This window comes from Glycine soja, chromosome 2, assembly GCF_004193775.1.
Source record: "Glycine soja cultivar W05 chromosome 2, ASM419377v2, whole genome shotgun sequence".
In the NCBI taxonomy this organism is placed as follows: domain Eukaryota; kingdom Viridiplantae; phylum Streptophyta; class Magnoliopsida; order Fabales; family Fabaceae; genus Glycine; species Glycine soja.
In genome coordinates, this window is record NC_041003.1 from 49,865,927 (window position 1) to 49,890,808 (window position 24,882).

The following is a 24,882-nucleotide window of genomic DNA, read 5'->3' on the forward strand; positions in this document are numbered from 1 at the left end:
AACACGGGAACAAATTAAAGGTGTAGATCGATCGAACTGGAACCTTTGGGAGAGTCTATTGATGAAGGTTTTTCTGAACAGCATGTTCCATCGGAGCAAACAAATCAAGCCAAGCCCATTGCATAGATCCTGCGAATGTGCCTTCCTTTGCCTTTCCTACTCTGAAACAGTGAATAGTCTTCACCACAGTTAATTCAATTTCTTATATTTTTTGTCAGTGGACCAATTATGTTATTCTTCATTGATTGTGTGATGGGTGTTGCATTGGCAGTTCAACATTCCAACTCTAAGCTAAGCCGAAAGGGTGATTAGCGATCACGAATGGGCTGACTAACTCATTGACAGTGCATATGATATAGTCACAATATTTTAATTTATTTAATTGTGACTTATGTTTAATATAAAACTAATATTATAGTTAGTTTAGATACTATATTTAATAATTTTTAAATTAATTTTACGAACAAAATGCTTATATGAAAAAAAAAATTGCGTGACTATCAAATATATAGTGCTTGGACGTTAAATTTAATTAGGTAAATCTTAAAATGTAAAAATTAAAAATAGATTTAATCATCTATTTAGTTCCTATAATTTTCAAACTTAGTGAATTTATTAGTATCTGAAGTTTATAATAATTAAATCTTAAAATATGTATTAAAAGTGTATGTAACCAAATATATAATTGTCTAACACCTTTTTCTGGACGGATTTTTTTATTTTTTTAGTTGAAATTCCTGTAAATCATACTAATTTGAAAATAATATCTACTATACGAAGAGGCAGACATACATAATTCGTGGGTCTCATGAATTTCCCTAACAGAAGGAAGTACGCTAAATGGTATATAATATTGAAATGTGCATTGCTAGTATTTCTTGTAAATCAAATATTGGGAATCTGTTATGATGTTATGCAGCAGCACACACAAGAACACAGCACAGGGGCACTGCAATTAGACAAGGAGGAGAAAAACACACAAGAACACAGCACAGGGGCACTGCAATTAGACAAGGAGGAGACAAACACTAAAAGGAAAACAAGCAGGAAGATTTCCTAACCAATTCTGATCCTAAGCGCTGAGCTGGCGGGCTCTCATTGGATAGGGAGGATATCTTCATTCTGTTATCAATTCTGTTATTGCACCTTAGGACCCGCTGAGGAAAGAATAATCAGCTTAGCATTTGGGTGCCTATATGCAAGCAATACCATTAAGAATAAATTCTTAATGGTATGCCCGTTTATTGTTATATCATTTTGGATTTAATATAATTTATATTTTTCCAAAAAAAAGAATTTATTCTCCTTAACCTTTCTTTGTGGAGGAATCCTAAGCCTCGAACTCTGGGATCATAACAGAATCCTCAATCTCCAGTTTCCAAAAACTAATAGTTGCTAGATTTATGTTTAGATACGTGGAACCAAAGTACTTTGATAAAGATAACTAGCGCGCACACTTAAAGCTTCAAGTCAATGAAGCCATACTAGGAACTAATATTAAAGATTCTTATTACTAGTAAGTAATGAGCCACACTTTCAGTATTGTACTGACATTTAAATAGCTAGATTAGCAAATGAAAGGTGCCAGGCAACATGCTAATGAGGCCAAGACAATGGACTTGAGCATAACTGAAGATGGTATGCAACCTTTATCACTACGAATGAAAAGTGCCTCATACACTGGTAAACTGATCATAACCACCAATGAACTCAGTGTAATCTGCATCATCAATTGGCTAGAGCTGAATTCCAAATTTAAATCCATCATAATCCTCTTGATTCCCCCAACAAGACCAACAAGGTTTAGCAATGCCACTGTTGCTAACATGGTTAACATGATCGAAGAGCCTCCAAATTCAATGATCTCTTGCTCATACCTCTTTTGGACATCCTCAGTAACCACTTTATTGGTGATGACAAAATTTGTTTGTGATAGTCCTAATTGCTTTTTCATGGTGTCAATGAAACCAAAGAGATACGAGGTGGTCCTATGGATGAATTTAATTCTTTGCAAGTTCCACCAACCCTTTGCTGTGGACCCACAAATCAAATACTCACACAAGCTAAAGCCATATGTAGCAAGAAATGCATACGCAAATGGAAGGACCCATATGCTTGAAAGCTGCAAAAACATGAAATAATAAAGGTAAATATGTGCAAGAAAATTAAGGAATCAAATCAGGTTAATTAAACGCATGAGACAACCTGTGGGAACAGCGGAATGCCATGAAGTAGGCAAATAGGAGAAACAATGACATAACAGAGAGTAGGCAGAGACATGGGAGCCCATAAGAGGTAAGTGCAATATCCCATTTGTACACCAAAGTGTATCTTCCCATGCCCATAAATGAAAGGGCAATACCTGGAGAAGAAAACTTGGAACATGCCTTCTGACCACCTCATATGTTGAAGACATGCTACATCCAAGGTTGTTGGAGCTATGCCCATGAAAGCCTTCCTTTCAGGGTTGTAATAAATCGATTTCCAACCCCTGCATGAGATTACAAGGCCAGTAGCAATGTCTTCCACGGGAATACCATATACTAATCCCTTCTGCAAGATTCATAAATATCATCAAATATTTGAAATTTTATGGTAAAAAAATAGCTACAAACAAGCACATACCTCCTTCCCCCATTGAGTGCTCTCCTCATAGGTGCAAGTGGCAAGAACCTTGGATGCTTCATTCAATTCATCAATTGTTCTATTATCGTTTCTTTTTGGCTTGCTGTCCCATTTTGCTTTGTAATCTTTCAAGTAAGCTCCCGAAAGACTTTCTCTTCGATGTAAACACCCAGTTCCACAAAACAAGGCTGCTCCATATCCACATATTCCAGCTAGCTCAAACTTTATATGCACACATTAAGTAAAATCAAACTCAATAAACCGGTAGTCCATCTTATGGACTTGTTTGGATAAGCTTATTTGAAGCACTTTTTAAAAAAAATGAAATAACTTTCTTGTTAACTATTTTATTCTTTTCCTCTTATTTCTTCTTCTAAAATTACTTTAAAAAAAAGAAATCCAAATAGACTCTACATCTATGTGTTGTGAGATTATATATATATATATATATATATATATATATATATATATATATATATATATACTGTATTTATAGGCATATAAAGTAATTACATTATTTTATTACCTACCTTATTGCTCACAAGATAAGAATTTGCATAATGGTCATTCTTGGCGATGTTATTATAGCTCTGTGGAAATTGAACATAAGCTATATCGTGGCCTTTTGTTTCATCCAAGAAGAAGCATAATACTTCTTGAATTGTATTTGCATTATTGGAGTACATATCACAATCCAAGTTGAGAATGAAAGGGGCGTTGCTTATCTCGGAAGACACTCGTATCTGCAGAATGAAACTTGTGATATGTGACACTGACACCAAATAGTAGTAGATAATTTTCTTTATTTTTTGTTTGTTGTTATTGAGAAAACATAGTCAAATACCTCTTTGAATGAACAATTTGAAAATATCATCATCAATGTACAAAAGACAAGTTTCTAGAGTGAAGGGAAAACATAATATATTAAGATATAATAAAAAAAAGTAAACATAAAAGAGTTTAATTTTCAAAGTTCTTATGTTTAGCCTAACTATTTCAAAAAAAAATAGCCTAACTACTAAGCTTAGGGTAGTGTCTAATTAAAGTATTAAGACACTTTTAAAAGAAAAAAAACATTTTAGATAAAGAGTTAATTAACTTCTTTTTTCTTTTAACATTGTTAACTTGCATTTGAAAGGTAAGATTTAATTCTTTTAAATTAAAACGAGATACATTTTTACAAGTAAAATATAAAATTATGAGTTTAATTAGCATACATTGTTAATGGAATGCTGTGAGTATTACTCACCAATGCATTAACCGCTCCAGCTTTGAAGTGGTGAGGGTAGTTGTGTCGTTTTTCGCGTGCCATGTATACGACTCTTGGCAGTTGAAATCCGTCTTCATCTACAGCATTAGTGTCTCTTCCATCAATTATTATCTAATAAAATGAAGAATAAATAAATATTATATAGAAAACTAAGATATAGTACATTAATTTCAACGTGAATTCTTACTTTTTCTTTTTTGTGCAAATTAAAAATGTTCATACCTGCACGATAGGTTGATGATTCTGTTTTGTTATTTTTGGATTCCATTCTGAGAATCCTCTGTGCTGATTCATCGCATTATCTGGAACCTCGCCCCTTGCTACGGCTGGTTCAATCTCACTTTTCATGTCTTTGTACAAATTCTGACATATGAATAATGAAATGGCATATAGGGTAAATTTCCATCAAAGGTTATATTTAAAATGAAGCCAGATTTGGAGAATCAGTCAAAATAAATCAATAAACAAATAATATTTCAAAACAAATCACATAAGATAAAATAGACAAAAAATAATTTTTGTATTTTAAATTTAAATACTTTTAAATAATTAAACTATATTAGAGTCATCGAGTTGCATGTACAAATTGATAATACTATATACTAATAATTGTGGTTGTGTAATATTTAGCCTCATAGTTTCATTAGCAGGCTTATTCATCACTCAATTTAAAGATTAAAAATAATATTTACTACTGATATTAATAATTTAAATAAAATAAATTTTTTTAAAAAAAATAGAATAATAAAATGACTAAATTCTAGTTTAGAAAAACCACAAAAATCAAGCAATAGAACTCTTGAGATAACTATTGAATACTTTTCTATTCAACATTATAGAGGTGATTAGGATGTTTTTCATATGATACATTCTTATTCGAATTATAAAACATTCTTCATATTATGATTTTTACTGCAAGAATTTTTGTTATGTAGATATAAGACTCAAATTTAACATGTTTAAGGGAAATTAAATATGTATTATCCAAACTATATTTGTTCGGTTATAAAATTAAAAATGCGTTCATTTTATATATAAAAATTCATTTTGATTGTTTGATAAATAAGTTTTTTAATAAATTTTTATTAGCTTCTAGTATTTTTTTTGAATCCTTGATATATTTGTTATTTTTTCTTGCTATTTTTTTAAAATAAATCATTATTTTATTATTTTTTTATCATTTTATATTTTTTTGTTCTATAGTTAATTTTATCAAATAAATTTAATTTAATAGGTTAATTTTTTAATTTTCAACTAACCTGTTAGGTATATAAACTTATTATTTTTTATTTTTTTAATACTAGTACATATATTACTTAATTGTTTAACTCCTAGAATTCCATGTGATCACAAAGACAGTGCCCGAACATTAGTAACATTAGATTAAGGTAGAAGTGTAACATTATATGGACATATATAATAATTCAACGTAAAAAAAAACAAGTTCAGTTACCTTGATAAATAACCATGCTTGGCTATACTCAGTGCTACTATTGCTACAATTATGGGCAGCGAAGAAAGCCTCTGGTGACCTAGGTTCAACATTGAATCTTCTACAGAAAGGTAACCAATGTTTGGAGAAAATGGAGGCTTTTAAGAGAGCATAGAATGTGAGCTCTGAGCCTCCATCGTCAGAGAGATACACACTCAATTTATTCGCAGGATAATTGTACGCCATTGCTGATAATACCGTATTCATCACCATGCATGGTGGCTCAAGTGTTGGGTCAGCCGTGCACACAAAAATGTCCACTGCTGGTAAACTCTCCTCATCATATCTGTAAAAAATCAAAATGGGAAATCATTATTTGTTTGACACTATAAATGTGTTACACCACAGCCAAATCATACACATGGCAGTTAATCAAAGGGATAAACAAATGTTAGAGTTAGATTGATTGTGTTAGACACAGTAACGTACAGAATGACGAAAATAGCATTAAGGTTGAGGGAGTCAGTGGAGGATATCGATCTGAGGAAAATTATGGGTACAATAGAAAAATTCATTTTCTGGTCATGGACCACACCTCTTTTATTCTTTTGACAAATTTTAAGTGTTATTAGCTTTTTTTTCTTTCAATTAAAAAACAAATAATTTATATGTGGTGGTGGTTTAGAATTATCTAATAATTTATAATAAAAGATTTTTTTTATGATTGTGAAGTTCGACTCCTTTGTATGAATTAATTTGTTTTTGTCATTCTTATCTTCTTCTCTTTTTTTTCTTTATTTCATACGACAGTATACAGTTAAAGCTATTGGACCTTGTTGTATTGCATTTTGCTGTGTGAATTCTGATTGTCCAGCAGAGGTAGTCATAACAAAATGCATGCAGTATCTCTTTGAAAAATACTAATATATATCTTCCTATAAGCTATAATTTTAAACTGTGCAACAAGATTCAAGAGTCCATTTTGAGCTCATATCTTTTTTATATCTTAGTTCTGGGTAAGGTACAGATGATGACAGCCTCTTAATTACTTGCAAGACTCAACTCAACAAAAGAAATATGGAAAGTTGGAGGTAAAAATTGGTATATATGGTGCAATGGATAAAAAAAATAAAATAAAGGCTCTCTCTCTTTATTTTGAGGCTTGTGATGAAGAGAAACTAACCTTTGTAAGAGCCTGTGTTTGAAAGGCGTTTGATATACGATTTTCCAACGAACAGATTGAGTGATGATCCAGTATATTCCAAAACATAACTCTGACACCATAACACTAATCCAAGTCCATCTCCCACTTGCAACTGTGGGGATGTTTGCCACTCGGTACACCCAAATCAAACATATTGCTGCAAATATTGTAGATGCAAATACCTTGTAAACTCCTCGGAATCTTGCTTCTTTTGTCTCAAACAAACTAACATCAACATGAGACTCTTGTTGTCTCGCACCTTCTTCTTCCTCTCCCATTCTCTCTCTCCTCTCGTATCTGATGAGCTTCTGGTGCACTATCGCTATTCGTATCGCGGTCCTTAATAAGAAAACAAAAATTATTATTTGTGGCTGTCTTTTAAGCCTTTTTACTAGAGTTATTGAAAAAAGTGTTCCAAAGTTATTGAATATTAATAGATGAATGAAAAATGTATCAGCAAAATAATTGAAGAAAGAGAAGAAAAATATCAATATTTTAATGAAAGAAATAAATAAATAAAAAGAGTGAATGACGTATTTAATCTTTGAAATTAAAATGGAAGTTATAATCAAAGAAATGAGTTTTTTGCATCTGCTTGGGTTAGGTTAACTTAATTAGATGAAAAAATCTTATTACAAGACAAATAAAAAATATAAGATGTAATTCAAGATGATACTTCTTATATTCTTATATGACAAAAATCATTCATTACGATAAATACTTCATTGATTAAATTATGATAATTATTAATTTTTATTTTTAACCCAGATGAAAAAGCTCCACCTTCTATACTATTTTTACGCCAATAGGAGAGGTTTTATTAGAATAGGATCATTCAAAGATTTTCTTTAGAACATGTAATGTAACTCTAAATTAAGACTAGCTAATACAATTGTTCTTAAGAATAGTATCATTTCTTCACGTATTCTTATCATCTTATACAGGCCTGATATTATTTTTGATAAAATTCAATAAAATGTGTTTCCACAGAATGACAAAACGTGGTGGAGAATTCGAAAGTACTAATCTTGTTATGGGAGTGCATTTATTAAGATTTAATATACTATAAACTCTCATAAATACTAGTAATACTTTAAATTCAGCTTTTCGATAACAGTGTCTTCAATTTATTGGTGTACTTATGATACTACAAGAATAATTATTTTTTTTTACAATGATAATCTTTTTATTTATCAGACCTCGTACATGCATGATACAGCGCATATTCAAATAATTATTTTTTTTACTAAAGACAATGTTTTTATTTACCAGACCTCGGCACATGCATGAATTGATGCAGTACATATTCAAATAAAATTTGTACATATATTCTCATATTAAGTACTCTATTTTATCTTCTAAAAAAAAGTACTCTGTTTTCTTAGAAAATATTTTTGATACTTAACCGGCCGGTATATGTGTACGTGCCCAGTAATATATATTAAACTAGTTTAAAAATTTTCAAGTAAATTAAATTAATTAAAATTTAATTAATATTAATTATTTTATCACACTATTTTACTTTCACGTATAATATATTATAAAAATATATGTAAGTATCGATCTATTTACTAGATAAACCACTAAAAAAAATATCTGATTTATGTGAAATGTAACATAGATGATCAAAATGATAATATCAAATGATTCAACTATTAGATTTTTTAATTTTGTATTCTACAAAAAGAATATCATACGTTATATAAGTATACGATTTTAATTGCTAATATTAATTTATAATGCCTCTTTCTCTCTATATATAGAAGGATCAAATTGACATAATAAGGGTCGATTTTAAACTAAGTACCGATCGATTTGTACTTTAAATAAAGTCAATAGCAGTCGCAAATCCTGATTGGGTTATTGATTCATGAAGCTTTGAATCTTCCGTAAATCAAGAAAATGAAGAAAAAAACATACAGAAAATGACATTTTAACATTTTATCTATCGTTTGTGAATATAACATTTTTCCTATTAAAAACGGATTCACTTCCCATGTATCGTTTTTAAATTGGAAATTGGTGAAGTCAATAGTATGAACAATTCAAAAACTTATTGAAATAAAAAGAGAAAAACTATGTACTTTTTCAATTATGTATCATAATAAATTTATTGACTTTCACAATAATTATATTAAAAATTATACTAATCATAATTTTTTATTAGATGGCGGTATAAATTTGTTATAAACTTATAGTTTATGATTGAAAAATTAAACTCAATAAAAAAACCAGAAAAAAATGAAAAAAAACCTAGTTAAAATTGAATAAGAACTAGATACAAAATCTGGTTAGATCCGATTCTTTTTTTTTACTGAATTAGATCTGTTATTTTAAAAATAATATATATATATATATATATATATATTATTTTAATTTTTTAAATAAATAAAAACTTATGCATGGAATTAATTATAGATTATCAATATTATTATTAATTTTTTCATCTGCTGCAAGACATAATATAATTTTTTTATTCTTATATAATCTTTTATATTAATGCCAATATACAATAATAGCCTGTAGCAGAATAGATTTACGGTATCCCCTCTTCCCATTAATACTTTGTTTAGTATAGGAGTAAAATGAAAATGAAAAAAATTAGGAAAATTTGTGTTGTTTGGATAGATAAATAAAAAAGAGAAGAGTAGAGAAATTTCTCTTCTTTGGATGGATAGAAAAAATATGAAAATAAACAAACAAACTATATGAAAAATATTTTATGCCAATGAATAAATGGTATTTCTAATCTATCATCTTTAAATGATAAAAGGAAAAAAAAAAGTCACAAGTTAAATTTCTTTTTCGTTAATAAAAAAATTAATAATTAATATTTTTTTGGATGAAAAAACAAAATCTATTATTTTTAATAAATTTATTTGTTATTTTATATAAAATGAAAATTTTAAAAAAATATGAGACCGAGGAGGTTACAGGCGATGTGACCCTTCAGATTTCTGCATTTTTGTTTTGTTTTAGCACGTGCATATCAGAGGGAAAGAATCTTGTTGCTTCTTCTCTTGTTTGATTCCTTTGCATGCTTCAAGTTCAACCATGCTCTCATTTGTCTTTTCTCCTTATTCTTCCACCCCAAGGGCATGTTTAAGAACTTTATAAGTATCCCATGCAAATTTTTAGAGAAACTTAATATTATATAAATTATTTTTTTTTTAGTTTTTTGATGACTTTTTTTACCAATTAAACTCATTTTTATATGTTTTTTTATGAATTGTAGCACATTTATCAAGAGTACTATATATTCAGATTGAATTTATTTGTTAACTTTATTTTATATTTAAGTTTTGAAAATCAAGTTCAAAATTTCTATTTGATTTTTTTTCCATTACTACGTACTACAAAATATAAAAAATAAAATAAAAAATCAATACATAAAATAAATAAAATAATTTTAAATCTAATATCAATTAAGGTCTTACAAAATACAAAAATAAAGAGATAAAGAGAGACATAATAGAGTGTTGAATAAATATTATTCTTAATTGAAAGTAACTGATAAGTCACAGGTTAATATTTTTTACCTTAATAATCATGTTCCTAAATCTAATTAATGATATAAATTCTTTTAATAAGATACGAATTCAATTTTCAATTATATAGATGATTTTGGTATTTAGTTTTTTCACCTCTAATAATTAAAAAAAATTATGTTAAAATTTTGGATGGATTATGTGGGAGAAGGATTACCACCACTGTGCTAGGGAAGGAAGTTGTAGGGTATCTGTGTATGGACTCAATTTCTTTTCTTTTTTGGATTTATTTCCCTTTACCGGTCCACCACTGATGCTTCTTGCACTTTTAAGTTGTTTCCTGCATTCTTTTTGGATTTATTTTTTTTTATCATTTGGGTTGATCATTTTGGAAGCCAAAATTCCAAAAATATAATTTTACATTCTGGAAGCAAAAAAAGGGTGCATGAAGCAGCTTGGAGGTGCAGGAAGCAACGGCCTGACTAAAGACTTGACACGAAGGTAATATTCTTAAAGCCCAAAGGTTGAATGTATAAAAAACAAAACAAAAAAAGCCCAAAGGTTGTAGCATTAGAAAGAGACTAATCTATACAACAACAACAACAACGCCTTATCCCACTAGGTGAGGTCGACTACATGGATCAACTTCCGCCATAATGTTCTATCAAGTACCATACTTCTATCCAAACCATTAATTTCGAGATCCTTTTTGATAACCTCTCTTATAGTCTTTTTGGGTCTTCCTCTGCCTCGAATTGTTTGTCTTCTCTCCATCTGGTCTACTCTCCTCACTACAGAGTCTACCGGTATTCTCTCTACATGCCCAAACCACCTAAGTCTATTTTCCACCATCTTCTCTACAATAGGCGCTACTCCAACCCTCTCTCTAATAGCTTCGTTTCTAATTTTATCCTGTCGAGTCTTACCACACATCCACCGCAACATCCTCATCTCCGCTACACCTACTTTATTCTCATGTTGGCTCTTGACCGCCCAACATTCTGTTCCGTACAAAATCGCCGGTCTTACCGCAGTCCGATAAAACTTTCCCTTTAGCTTGATCGGTACCTTTGCATCACATAACACCCCCGATGCTTTTCTCCATTTCATCCATCCTGCTTGAATGCGATGATTCACATCCCCTTCAATTTCCCCATCATCCTGTATTACAGACCCAAGATATTTAAACCGTGTGACTTGAGGGATAATATGGTCTCCTATTTTCACCTCTGAGTTAGAAACCCTCCTTCTTTTGTTGAACTTACATTCCATATACTCCGATATGCTTCTGCTTAGGCGAAAGCCATGTGTTTCTAGAACTCGTCTCCAAGTTTCCAACCTCTCATTCAACTCCTCCCTCGACTCTCCAAGGAGGATTATGTCATCTGCAAAAAGCATGCATCTTGGCGCTATCTCTTGGATTAGAAAGAGACTAATCTATATAGAAGAAAATAATTAATTACATCAAAATAATAATAAGTTATAATAATACTAAGATTTTGATTTGAGCCCCGCACAAGACATTATGAGTGAGATAAATAAAATCTTTATGATAAGTCATATCCTTTTTCTTTTACAGGAAAATTATCTCCATTTTAATGAACGTAAGTTGTAGGTGAAAATAATAATAAAAATATAATCTTAGTAATATGATAATTCTAACGATGATAAAGAGTGATTCATTGGAGTTGGAGTCTTATAAAAAAATTCAATAAAATAAAAAAGTTTTTTTTAAAAAAAATACATAATGAAAAATGTCAAATCTTGACTCCTGAATTCGATTAATAAAAATTACGAATTTTCGTCATAAAAATCTAGGCTTCTTTTTTCTGTTGTGCATTTTGAGTGACCAGCAACTTTCATCCCATTTGTAGCTATGTTGGATGTTTTTAATCTGATTGGATGCTTTATTAAGAACTGAGTTGTCTTGTGTTTTTGTGGCTTGTGCAATGACAATTGCATTTTCTATTCCTACTAGTCATTCTCCATCACCAGACTAAGTTATTTTGGGTTTCATTCGGTAAAGAAGTGATGATTTGGGACATGTGAAAGATAGTCCCAATTAGTAATTCAAGAAATGTAATTTGTTGGAATCTACAAGTTGATTCCATAGTTTTACAACTATTTAATATGCATTCTTATAAAACGCACCACAAATCTGATACTTATGGATGACATCATTATGTGAGATTTGGTTCTCATTCATGGCTGTTTTTGTGATTATAAATTGCTTCTAAGTGATTAATAGCTCTTTTTAAGTGTAAACTTAATTCCCTGTGTGCTAAATATAATAAGTGAAATTTCCCAATCTGTAAGTTAATATTATAAAATAATTATATTAGTTATTTAGTTATTAAATTAAGTGAGCCCGTTAAATAAGATTATATCAATTTAAATGAGTATATGTCAGACTCGTGAAGAGATAATGAAAATCTTATTAAATTAACATGATTTCCAATATACAGAGTCCGTCACATAATTTCTCTTATCCCAGCTGAGGAGTTAAGAAGATTCTATTGAGAAGTAAAAATAATGTACAAATAAAAAATAACCTATTATGGATTCAGATATTCTTAAAAGATAACGTGTTTCAATAATTATTAATATTTTTTAAAGATTCCCTAAAATTCCAAAAGTAAGAGTACTTATGCCTATTATTTGATCATACAACAATTTCACTTACCTAATAGTTTTGTTAGCGCGCCACTATTGTTTTTTAATATAGCACTAAGATTTGGTTTCTCTTGCAAGCAAAGTAGGCAGGTAGATAATATGTATACTTTTCATTTATTGATGTACTCATCGATCCATAACATCTAAATTATCTAGTTATACGGATTTGCTGTAAAGATCTCCCAATATGACATTTCAGAGCTCTAAAGTCCACAATTAATATTGAGTTTGCCCATAGTTTGGTTTATAGTTAAAAAATCACCAAATATAATTGAATCAAAAGTTATGAATTCTTATTTCTCACAGAACGCGCATGAAAATGTGTATTGGTTTAATCTAATGTTAAACCAAAAACACACTTTATGATCCAAATATCTAGTTAACTAGTATCTCAGATGAATTCTTGAGGGTATGGGATTTAAGATCAATCTCTAAACCCGTTAATAAGACTTCAAATTAACTTAGAGCTGGTGTTGGAAACTTTAATTATAATAGAGGCATGATTCTCTTGCCTATTGAGCAGACTCGCAGAAATGAGAAGTAAATCAGAGAGACGGAGATTGTATCATCTAATTGTTTGATGCTTAATATTAACCCAGTGAGAAAAAAACAAAGTTATAAAAAGACATATTTGAATATTAGTCTCATGGATATGCACGCAAAAAATACCTGTAATTATCTTTTTGCCAAATTTGTATTTTGCTAAAGAGTAAAAATAGAAATAACTTATAATCGTTTGTAGTTTTTAGTTTTAATTTAAAAATAAAGTGAAAATTATTTTAATTTTTTTAAAAAAACTACTCAAATATGTATTTTTAAAATAACTTTTCAATATTTCTAATCTGATGATCCAAAATCTTGAAAAGTTTTAAAAATTATTTTTTTTCTGCCAACAATTCTTTCCTTTTCATTTCTTGATTATAAATAGACCGTAAAAAGATAATAAAGGCAACTAAAACTATCGTGATTTATACACAAGCTTCTATACAGAGTAGTACAAATTTTGGGCAAATCCTCCTCACTTGATAGTGAAATGTAGGTGTGGAAGTAGAAAACTAACCATAACAAATAGGATTTGAAAGCACAAGCATTAAGTATAATAATGGAGCTTTAAATACTTAATAGCTGCCCAATGCCCACTCCAATCCATTTGTAGGTCAAGCAGACTTATCCAAGTCCCACCATTCAGACAATAGAAAGCGACGTATATATACCTGCCATGTTATTCTCTTAGATTCTGGCCCCAATACATTAACAAATCATTCTCCTATGAACAATGAACAATGAACAAGAGAATTAGAACCTTTACATAAGTGTAACTTCTTTTCATGTTTCAAGTTTTATAAGTTGAATCTGATGCCCAAACAATCTCACTCAATCCATAATTAATTAAATTAGGTACAAAGTTAAAAATAAAAACAACCCATTGCAAATCCGTACTTGGGTTCTATACAATTAAATCACGATGCGATAAATTATTTATTACCCGTATAATACATAATTATGCATTAGATCTAACATACTACTACTACATTTGACTAATGTAAATAACATTAGATTTAATATAACAAAATACATTAGTATTATTTATGAGAATCAATAAATATTTTACTGTTTCAAGTACTACTCGATATCAGCGTTGAAGAGGATGTATGTATGGGCAACCGAAGCATCAAGCATGACTGTCCCAAATAATTGCTAGCAAATGTTCATGTTCAAGACACATTGTTAAAAAAGGACAAGAGAGCTTGTCTTTTTGCCTTCTTTCTGATTTACATCACCGTCTCTCTCATTTTTTTTAAAATAAAATAAAAATTTTCCTTTGTTCATTGTCACTGTGAGGGTGGTGGTGACATGGCGAACCATCTTTACTGCAACTTTTATTCTGACAGAATTTTACGTAACGCTCCTCACAAGTCACAATGCTACGAATATATCATCGTATAAAAACCATTTTAACTGAATTAGAGGAATCTTGAATAGGAACGCTTGCACATGATTATTCCCTTTTTAACTCTGAGAGTCTGAACCTGACATGCTGATGCAAAATTTGTCTTTAAACACACCACACCTTTTCGCAGTTTTCACTTCAGCCAAACTCATCTCTCTTTGTTTCTTTCTCTTTCTTTCCCTCCTCACAAGTTTGTGAAGATTCTTCCCCGCGATTTCACTCTGCAATTCAATGCAACACTTTCCATGCCCTCTTGAAAATTTTCAACAAGCACCCCTTTGAAAGGTTTTTTTTTTTGTTTCTTCTCTTTTTTTTTTTGTCGGTGATTTTTTCTTGCGGATTCAGCTAAAGATGGAAACTTTGATGCGGTTTTGTTGATGGGGTTTTCTTAAAATGTCTGAATAGGAGGCTACTTGGTGGTTGTTTTCTGTGTGGATTTGAAAAGAGATCTCTGATATGTTTGGATTATTTTGAGTTTGATGTTTACAATGTGTTGTGATGATCATATTGTTTTTCTTTCAGTTTCTTCCTTGTAACATTCTTTTTCTTTTATTGCAGGTTGGCTTCAAAGGCCGGTATTATTATTTAAATAAAAGACACTATGGTAGCCAAAATCAGGCAAAGTGCTGCTAACTCTCCAAATCCAACAAAACCAGTGGTTGGAGAGATTGACACCAGTCCACCTTTTCAATCTGTTAAAGATGCTGTTTCTCTATTTGGTGAAGGTGCTTTCTCTGGTGAAACACCTCCCAATGCTCCCATTAAGAAGGCCAAATCTTATTTTGCTGAGGTAACTATGTTTTTATACCGTAATTGTTAAAACTATATCTGAATTCTGAAGTTGCATATCAAAAAGACAAAAATTATAATGGAGCAATAGTTTTAGTGTCAAACTCATTCCTAGAATTGGTGTAGAGGTTACTATGAATCTAAATTTTTGTTTCCACCACGTGTTCTGATGGAAAATGTTTCAGCGGGGTGAAATGTGAAGAAAAATTGGAAACTTCTATTCTTATTAGTTCAAAATCTTTTATATTATAATTAGGACTTCAAAATTTGACAATTTGTTCAACACAATCTAGTATCATGGTTTGATTCAGTAGCCAATGACATGTCCTTGTTAACATGTATCATATTCATGAATGACATGCTCTCATTTACCACATAAGTGAAAATTGTTTCTATGGTTTGTTATTTTATAGAGTGTTTGGGCAAAGGAGAGACAACTTCACTTAGCCCAGAAAGATCTGAAAAAATTAAAGGAACAACTAAAGAATGCAGAAACTACCAAAGCTCAAGTCCTGGTGGAGCTTGAAAAGGCTAAAAGAGTGGTTGAGGATCTCTCACAAAAGCTTAAAGTTCTCAGTGAATCCAGAGAATCAGCAATTCAGGCAACGGAAGCTTCAAAAAGTCAAGCAAAACAGCTTAAAGAAGAAAAATGTGGTGATCCTGATGGAACCAATCATGCTTGGAAAGAAGAGTTAGAAACTGCCGTTAATAATTTTGCATCTGTAATTACAGAACTTGATGTTGCAAAGCAAGAACTGAGTAAAATTCGTCAGGGGTATGATTTATCCTTGGAAGCAAGAGTTTCTGCTCTCAAGCAAACAGCAGAAGCTGAAGATGCAATGAAGGCAAACATGGAAAGAGCATGTGAGGTATCTAAAGAAATTTTGGTTGTGCAGGAATCAGTTGAGAAAATGAATGCTGAATCTGTCCAAGCACATCAACTGCAAGAAGAGACATTAGCCGGACAAAAAGTTCTTAGACAATCATATGAAGCCATCCTTGAAGAATCAAAAAAGAAGTTGCTTGATTTAAAGAAGGAATTTAATCCAGAGCTTATAAAAAATCTTGAAGTGCAGCTCACTGAGACAATGATTGAAATTGGGGTTTTGCAAAAGCAAATTGAAAACAAAAAGACATCAGACTTGGACTCTTTGAGAAGTGTCACTCAGGATCTTGGTGATGCTAAGGAATCACTGCAGAGAGTAACAGGACAGGAAGACACCCTTAGAAGCATGGTGGAAGCTCTTGGGATGGAGCTGGAGAATGTAAAAAGAGAACACTCTGAATTGAAGGAGAAAGAATCCAAAACTGAATCCATTGTTGAGAATCTGCAGGTAGAGCTCTGGAAAAGCGAGTTTGAACTTGAAGCCTACTTGGCAGGAGAATCTAAAGCTAGAGGCGCATCAGAGGAAATGATCTTGACATTGAAACAGTTGTTTTCTGAAACTGAAAATGCAAGGAGGGAAATAGAAGATATGAAAAATGAGACTGCAGAATTGAAGATGGAAGCTGCAGTCACTAAACTTGTGTTAGAAGATGCAGAAACAAAGCTTAGAGTAGCGGTGGAAGAAGTGGAAGCAGCTAATGCAGCAGAGGCAAGTGCTCTTGATCAGATTAAGGTCTTATCTATGAGAACTAGTCCTTCTCATTCATCACCTTCTGAACCTGGTGCAAGAATTACAATCTCAAGAGAGGAGTTTGAATCCTTAGTTCATAAGGTTGAGGAGTCTGATAAATTAGCAGATATCAAAGTGGCTGCTGCCACAGCACAGGTTGAAGCTGCAAAGGCCAGCGAAAATGAAGTTCTAAAGAGGTTAGAGGAAACTCAAAAGGAAATTGAGGATATGAAGAGTGAAACACAGGCAGCGTTGAAAAGGGCTGAAATGGCTGAAGCAGCAAAGAGGGCTGTGGAGGGTGAGCTCAGAAAGTGGCGCGAACGAGAGCAGAAGAAAGCAGCAGAAGCTGCATCTCAAATATTGGCTGAGACACTGATATCCCCAGAACTATCTCCTCAGCACTATAGGATTCAAATTCAGAATTCACCTCCAAACAGGGTGGAGATGAAGAAGTTAGAAAAGGGGAAGGTGTCAGTTTCAAAGAAAGTTCTCTTGCATAATATCAGTGGCATCTTTCACAGGAAAAGGAACCATGTTGAGGGAGAATCTTCTTCTTAGCTTCCCTGGGAGAATCATGTATGAAAGATCTCTTGCTTAATTACAGTTTTGTCCAGCTCATGAATGTGAGAGATACATACTGGTTTGTGTGAAAGTTGAAACTACTGCGATCAGATTTTTGTCATCATAGCATGAGGGACAAGAATTTTGAAATGTCAATAGTTTGGTCACAAGTATTTTATTAATGAAACTTTAGTATATTATTGTATATTGCTACTTAACATGCTAGTATGATGAAATATTTTGTGGCAATCACTATAATGATAATAATAACTATTAAAAAAACTATATCTTAATCAAAACAATTGTTAACAAAACGGATGACATTACTCTTTTAACAATGCCCAAACTATATCTGTCCATTCTTCTCAATTATTTGATGCTTTATGAAATGTTAACAAAACAATTGTTATTACTCTTTTTACATTGCTTATTAGTGAATAAATTTCATGGATACATTGCTTATTTGATGCTTTATGAAATGCTAACAAAAATGCATGGTTAGAATTTCTCTTCTTGATAAACTATATTACTGAGGCAAAAAGGAGATGTTGCTTCAAACTGTTTTATTCTAGAAAAAGGTAACAATTTTACATTAAAGCACCATTGTATGTATTTCATTAGATTAGATAATAAGATAATTTGACCAGGGAAGAAGAGGACCAACGAAACCCTCAGAATACAAGTTAAAAATAATTTATTGAAAATATTTGAATTATAAATTCTTTGTATGTTTGGATGACAGAACACCTTGGTGTCATGTAAGGATTAAATGTCGGTTATTGGTTGGCACGCTAAACAATAAATAATATTAATAATAATCTATTAGATGGTCACATTAGTATTATTAGGTAATAAGATGAACATGCAAGAATATTAGGCCTCCAGTAAAAGCACCGAATCGCAAGAAAGATACTCCAAATCGCATTTAAGGTCCTTGCAAAGAAATCTTATCCATTAAAATAGTAGTAAAAGTTAAACGTAATTAATTAAGGTTGCAGAAAACTCTACAGAATCCCCGAAATCAGTAGATCCAGGAATGGCGAAAGGTTTGGGCATTGGATTGGACCGTCATCAAGAAAACAAAAGAACCCACGAATGACACGTGTCACATAAATGAATTCACGACCCAATTCCACCGAAAAAATCCTAGTCCCAACCCCACAGGAACGGACCCTCCTCCAATCATCAAACCCCTCTAAATAGAAAAACTAGACCCTCACTCACTCACACAAACAACGTTGTTTTACTTGTTAGAGAGAGAGAGATTGGTTGTGGTCTGCTACTATGGCTAGTAACAGAGAGAGAGAAGAAGCGCTGACATTTACAATCCCTTCGTCCTCTTCCCATTCTTCCCCCATCACCGTCTCCGACCAACTAGACAGTTACCTCGCTGACCCCAGAAGCGCCTCCGGAAGCTTCCAGAACGACGGCCTTCTCTCCGCCGGAGAAGCCGCCGCCGCCGCCGATCCCGACTTCGGTTTCTCCCGCCCCGATTTCCGCCAGAGCCCCCTTGCTGGCACCGTGGAGTTCTACCAACGCCACGTCTTCCTTTGCTACAAGAACCCTCGCGTCTGGCCACCGCGCATAGAAGCCGCCGAGTTCGACCGCTTGCCAAGGTTGCTCCATGCCGCCGTTGTTGCAAGGAAGAGTCACATGAAAAAGGAGGTACTGTCCTGTCTGTACTCTGCTGCCCCTTCTCCCCTTTTGATTTTGTGTGTACGCTGTTTAAGGTAATTGATCTTGAGCAATTTAGTAAGTGTTGCCTCCACTTATATTAATATACACTGTTTTTTGCTATGTCACTGTTCGATGTGGGATCTCCAGCAATTGTATGTGTTAAAGAGTTAATTGAATATCTGGTGAAAATGTCGTTTCATCTTACATTGTGTTGGACTTATGGGTTCTCTCTTTACTAGACTCGGTTAACGATATGTGAGGGTCATGATGGGACTGAGACATCTAATGGGGATGTGTTGATCTTTCCTGACATGGTTAGATACAGGTGAGAGTATTGATCTGAAAGGTTCTCTGTTATTGTTTCCCTTCTTCTTCTTCTTCTTCTTTTTTTCCCCTTTTCCGCTTCTTAGATCATTGTGGACAACAGGTTTTAGTGGAATTGCAGGAGATTAACGCATTTTGATGTTGAAACGTTTGTTGAGGAGGTTCTTGTGAAGGATGGGGAATGGCTTCCCGGAACGCCTGAGGCGTTGAGAGGTTCGTATGTTTTTGTGTGTTCGCATGGATCCCGTGATCGCAGATGTGGGGTTTGTGGACCTGTTTTGGTCAGTAGATTCAGGGAGGAGATAGAGTTGCATTGTCTTCAAGGGAAAGTGTTTGTAAGCCCATGTTCACACATTGGAGCAAGTCAGTATGCAGGAAATGTCATTGTATTTGGACCTATCATGAATGGAGAAGTCACTGGCCACTGGTAAGGACAACACCAGAATGGTTATTAAAACTGCTACATTCTGTTACAGAAATTTTTTATTTATTGTTTTAAATCTTGCAATACCATTTGTACCATTTGTTATTATGTTTTGATTATTTAACTGATTAATATTCTCCTTAATTAAAATATGTAGGTATGGCTATGTTACCCCGGATGATGTACCTTCATTGCTTCAACATCATATCATAAAAGGGGAGATTTTAGATCCATTATGGAGGTAATTGTTTCCTGTAATGCTTTATTTATCTTCTTTAATGTTTTGGCTTAAAGGTTACGTCTTTAAGTTTCATCCTATAAAAGACTATATAGCTAGGCTTCTGTATATTTTCAAATTGAAATTGTGGTCAAGCAACAACAAGTGGCATCTTCATACCCTCTAACTGAAGATATGACAGCTTTGCTTCATATGCCTTTAAATGGCATCTGTGACCTTCCAATTCTGTTGTTGACTGTTTAAGCTTTTTATTCACAAATTAAAATTATAAAGCATGTTTTCCAAACCAAGGACTTAGCCTTCAAATTTATGCTGCTACAAAATGTATATATGATGGATAACTCTATTGTAATGTTATTCACTTCTCCATTTCCAAATTTTCAAGTACATTTCTTTCTGCCCCCTTTTTTGTGACGGAAAAAATTTGATGAATCGGGTGACAAATTCCCTCTTCGGAAATTGGCCTGCTGAAATCCCTTACATGGTTAAAGATAATAGTATGTATCAGGCTGATGGTTATGAAAACTTTGGAGCATAGTAGGTCCATGGAACATTTGCTGACTTGTAATTGTTGCTACATTTTTTGATATTGCCTTCAGGGGTCAGATGGGTTTATCAGTAGATGAACAGAAGAAAAAGCAAGAACAGCGGCTTCTGCTGAATGACTTAAGAAACTTAGAAGACAACACTCAAGATTTTGTTAGCTGCTGCCAATCAAGTGGAGTTGGCTGCTGCCAATCTAACGGAGGAGACTCTTTTTTCCGTCAGAATCATGTGTTATTGGAAAGGAGAATGGACCCCGATGTTATTGAGTCAGAGGCAAAGCTCTCAGCAGATAGTAAGAGCAGTGAGACTGTGATTTCTCGGATCAATAGTGGTAAAGGAGCTTCACGCAAGTTTCTATCCATGACAACTTGGCTGGATGGCTGGGAGCAAGAAGATACTTATGCAGCTCTTGCTGTTGTCTGTGCTGCTGTGTCAGTTGCCATTGCCTATAACTGCTACAAACAACTGAGATAAGAGGAATAAACTTTGGCAGTGTTATTAAGTGGTTTAGTTAACTTAAGCTTTACTATATCGGGATATTAGCTTCCTATCTGATATTAGTGCAGTTCTTCTTTAGACCAGTCCTTACTGAACATGCAGGGAAACGAGTAGGGATGTGTGTGCTTTAGTGCTTGCAGAGTATTATTGGCTGAGGCACTTATAATTTGCCAGTTAGCGTATTCTGTACATATAAGAAACCTTAGCCACAGAATATTCAAATTAAACATTTTAACACTTTGTTTAGGTAGGATTTGATGTAACCTTTTACAATTAAATGTAAAGCTTTTGTGTTCCTTGAACTCGCTAGTTAGTCTTGCCTGAACTTTCGAGTTGAAACACTTTCATATAAAAGAATGCAGCACCTACAAAGAGTCTCTTACCCATGTTGAGAACAGAAAATGGAATCATCTAGCACCTGATTGATAATTAGTTTTCCAAAATGAATAGAAAATACCACCTAATGCAAAGATAATCATCTAGCCCCAAGTTTTGTCAAGAAAAGGAGGGGTCATGAATATAATTGAGAAAATAAGTGGTAGTGTAGTTTATAACGGCATGGCTTCTTTTTATTTTTATTTTTTTTATTCTAGGCTTGAAATATTTGATGTAAAAAGGCAAAGTTCTGTTGCAGGATAATAGTAATCATAAGTCATAACACTTGAGGAAAAATATTTTCTCCAATTGTTAGTACCATGCATAATACTCTCTGGCAGACAATGTTCTGAACACTGTAGTTCTACATTTTGTATAAATACCATTAATTGACAGGAAAAAAAAAAGAAAAAAGAAAAAAGAAAAAATTGTAACTTGATGCCATCCTTCCAAGACTGAACGAATTTACATGCTCATCGTCCCAGGGGTTATAAAAATTAGTTTAGAAGTTATTCACCCAGAAGTTTGTGTTAACTTGATGTAAACACTAGATATAACATTACATCCAATAACTGAATATAGCCAGTGAGTCATATTTCCTTTTTTTATTTAATCTATAATAATAATTCTGTGGAACTCAGTTTCTATAGTCTTGGCAATTTTGACATCATCTGGGTCTGGCTCCGGTAAGTCTACATTGAAAGAATCCTGCCTGATTGGTAATATGGACTCTATGAATATAGCTTGCTGCTTGATGTAATTATAGAGTTGTTTATGGAAGACATGATCAAAGGAGAAACAATTTTCAGTATTTCCAGCTACATGATGTCAGGGCACCCTCGAATCCTTCTTTCTGCAAAAATGAGGGAGGGATTCATAGTCCATTACCTGTTCAAATTGTTGAGTATGTCAAACCCCTCGCAGTCGCAACAAATTCTAGTAAGAATGAAATAGATCCAATTTGGTAGTACTATTTTTCAAGTCTCCATCCATATCATATGTTAATTATTAACAAGAACAATGGACAATATGACTTTAATTTAGTCAAGAGAACAAAGGAAAACTCATAAAAGTTGTATACTATAAGAGGGATTATGCAGATAGTTAAGGGTAATGCTAATGTTTAGCTTCAATAATTCCTCCATGCCACAACCTACCAGTACGTGGACTTTCCTCCTTGTTCTTTCTTGCAAAAGAGACTTAACAACCTGCCATTATTATTTAAGTAAGAACAGCTTAGTTGTAAGTGTCACGATTTTGAAAGATCCGTATGAAATTAAAGTGAAAAGTACGAAGTCCTTCAACATAAAACTAGCATAAACCTTCCAACATGCTGAGAATATACATGGAACATTAACGATGCAATATGCTTCTGTCTTTTCTGGATAGTTCAAGTCATCTATTGTAGACATGGCAGTCAAAAGCTGAAGGTGGCTAAACAGAAAGTGTCAACTAGGAAATCATCTAGTGAATGGACAGAGTGGGAATAGAAACTTCGATAAATGCCCAATCAAGGAACTTATAAGATTTAAAAATGAAGTGAAAGAAAGAAAATTGGAAATTTCTACATTACTGGCATATCTTCAATTGGTTAAGTGCTGAGAGTTTTAAACCAGTCATATCCAAGACTTTCACACAAGTGTCAATGTGTCGTCCATGATTCTTTGTAGTTGTTGGCTACAATAAAAATTCCAAATAAATGATCAGGGTGTCAGAATTTGTGAGGGACCAAAGAAAAAAAACACTCAAGGTGCTCACCAAGATCACTTGATCCCTATATTCGTTCATTTGGATGTGCGACTATACATAATACTCGTCCTGAACAAAAACAACTGGCAATTTAACATCATGGAAAATAATAAAGTAGTTCACATGCTACAAAGGAAAATGGACAGAGAAGAAGCACTGAACACTGCAGCACCAATGTATTCATATGATTGTAGAGATGGTATGAAGTCCTTACAAACACTTCATCAAATGTGCTGAGCCCAACACCAACAGCAATGACAGGTAGGCCCTGGCATAACTCAGCCAAAAATAAAAATAAATTAGCAATCGTGCATGTTATTCATACAGGTCATTATACCAAAATCACGAAATACCAAAATCATTTTAAGGATTAATTCCTTGTTTTTTCATAAACACGACATTATATTGAACCTCTAACCACATGGCAAAGTTATTTCTTATTTGTCAACCATATGGTTTCAAACTCTTGATTATCATAAAGAAAAGGTTCGTGTTAGTTAAAGAAATTGCTTGGTGCTAACGATATCTCATTCTCCACCAATCGAAGTCCTTGGGTGTTTGCATTTGAGAGGACATGTGAATAAGCATTACTTTTGTTTCTCTCATTCATAGCAACTAGAACCGTATGAAAACTCTCCAAGAGCTTTTTCGTGCCTTCTGTTGCCATACTTTTAAATTGAAACTCTTTTGTCCAAGAGCAACGAATATTATACTTTTGAATGCTCTATCACCTTGCAGATTTGGCACTGGTTAGAAATTAGAATCGTTGTTACAGACCACTCTTAATAAGAGCTGTTGTGTGAATCTTGTATCGGTTCTTGATGGAAAATGGAGCATCCAAATGAAGGAGGCCCTTGCTGGTTAGAGATCACCTTGGTGGTTTCATTGGAGGTTTCTCCTCTCACATTCACATTCATTCTGCTTTTTTTTTCCTGAGATCTTGCCCGTCATCTTTGCCTTGGAGACAGCTAAGCGTAAAGGCTGGGATATCCAGTCGTTTGAGAATCCACCCTTTGGTCCCTTGGAGTCTCCGTATCCGATGTGAAAACTGCTTAATTTTTTGTAAAGATATAGTCTCAGTTTTTTTCTCATATCTTCAAGAAAGGAAACTTTGTGCTGATAAGCTAGCCAATTTTAGAGTTTTGTCTAGGGTAGCTTTACTTGGTGGGATTCTGTCCCCCTTTTTTTTGTTAGGGATGAGTATCTTAGGAATAGAAATTGTCTTCCTAATTTCAGGTTTATGTAAAGTTCCAATGGATTTTGGTCTAGTCCCCTCATTTTGTTCATCCTTTTTCCTTCTTCTTTTAATGTTATTCAGTATGTGGCTCATGGACAGATCCTCAGAGGGTGTGAACCCTGTTGGGATCCTCTCACTATTCCTTTTGCCTCATCACCAATTTTATTAAAAAAAATATGAGATTTGGGTTCCTTAGGTATAATAT

The 24,882-nt window shown here is 33.0% G+C and overlaps 3 protein-coding genes and 1 pseudogene across 3 annotated transcripts; 2 read left to right on the forward strand and 2 right to left on the reverse strand.

The window, feature by feature from the left end:
- Window positions 1-1,370: 1,370 nt before the first annotated feature.
- LOC114403206 (cellulose synthase-like protein E6) lies at window positions 1,371-6,874 on the reverse strand. The gene is made up of 8 exons (XM_028366014.1): window positions 6,511-6,874; window positions 5,349-5,673; window positions 4,118-4,258; window positions 3,875-4,006; window positions 3,156-3,368; window positions 2,626-2,847; window positions 2,206-2,553; window positions 1,371-2,122 (listed from the first exon to the last, which is right to left on the reverse strand). The coding sequence occupies exons 1-8, from the start codon at window positions 6,807-6,809 to the stop codon at window positions 1,568-1,570; spliced, it is 2,235 nt and encodes a 744-aa protein (XP_028221815.1). The 5' UTR covers window positions 6,810-6,874; the 3' UTR covers window positions 1,371-1,567.
- A 7,710-nt stretch (window positions 6,875-14,584) lies between these two features.
- On the forward strand, window positions 14,585-17,856 carry LOC114403213 (WEB family protein At5g55860-like). Its single transcript, XM_028366027.1, has 3 exons — window positions 14,585-14,928; window positions 15,202-15,433; window positions 15,846-17,856. Exons 2-3 carry the CDS (start codon window positions 15,245-15,247, stop codon window positions 17,604-17,606), a joined length of 1,950 nt encoding a protein of 649 aa, XP_028221828.1. The 5' UTR covers window positions 14,585-14,928; window positions 15,202-15,244; the 3' UTR covers window positions 17,607-17,856.
- Window positions 17,857-18,647: 791 nt separating this feature from the next.
- LOC114403218 lies at window positions 18,648-21,618 on the forward strand. The gene is made up of 5 exons (XM_028366039.1): window positions 18,648-19,274; window positions 19,526-19,611; window positions 19,732-20,037; window positions 20,192-20,275; window positions 20,872-21,618. Exons 1-5 carry the CDS (start codon window positions 18,894-18,896, stop codon window positions 21,290-21,292), a joined length of 1,278 nt encoding a protein of 425 aa, XP_028221840.1. The 5' UTR covers window positions 18,648-18,893; the 3' UTR covers window positions 21,293-21,618.
- A 563-nt stretch (window positions 21,619-22,181) lies between these two features.
- Window positions 22,182-24,357, reverse strand: LOC114377087 (annotated as a pseudogene).
- Window positions 24,358-24,882: the final 525 nt, after the last annotated feature.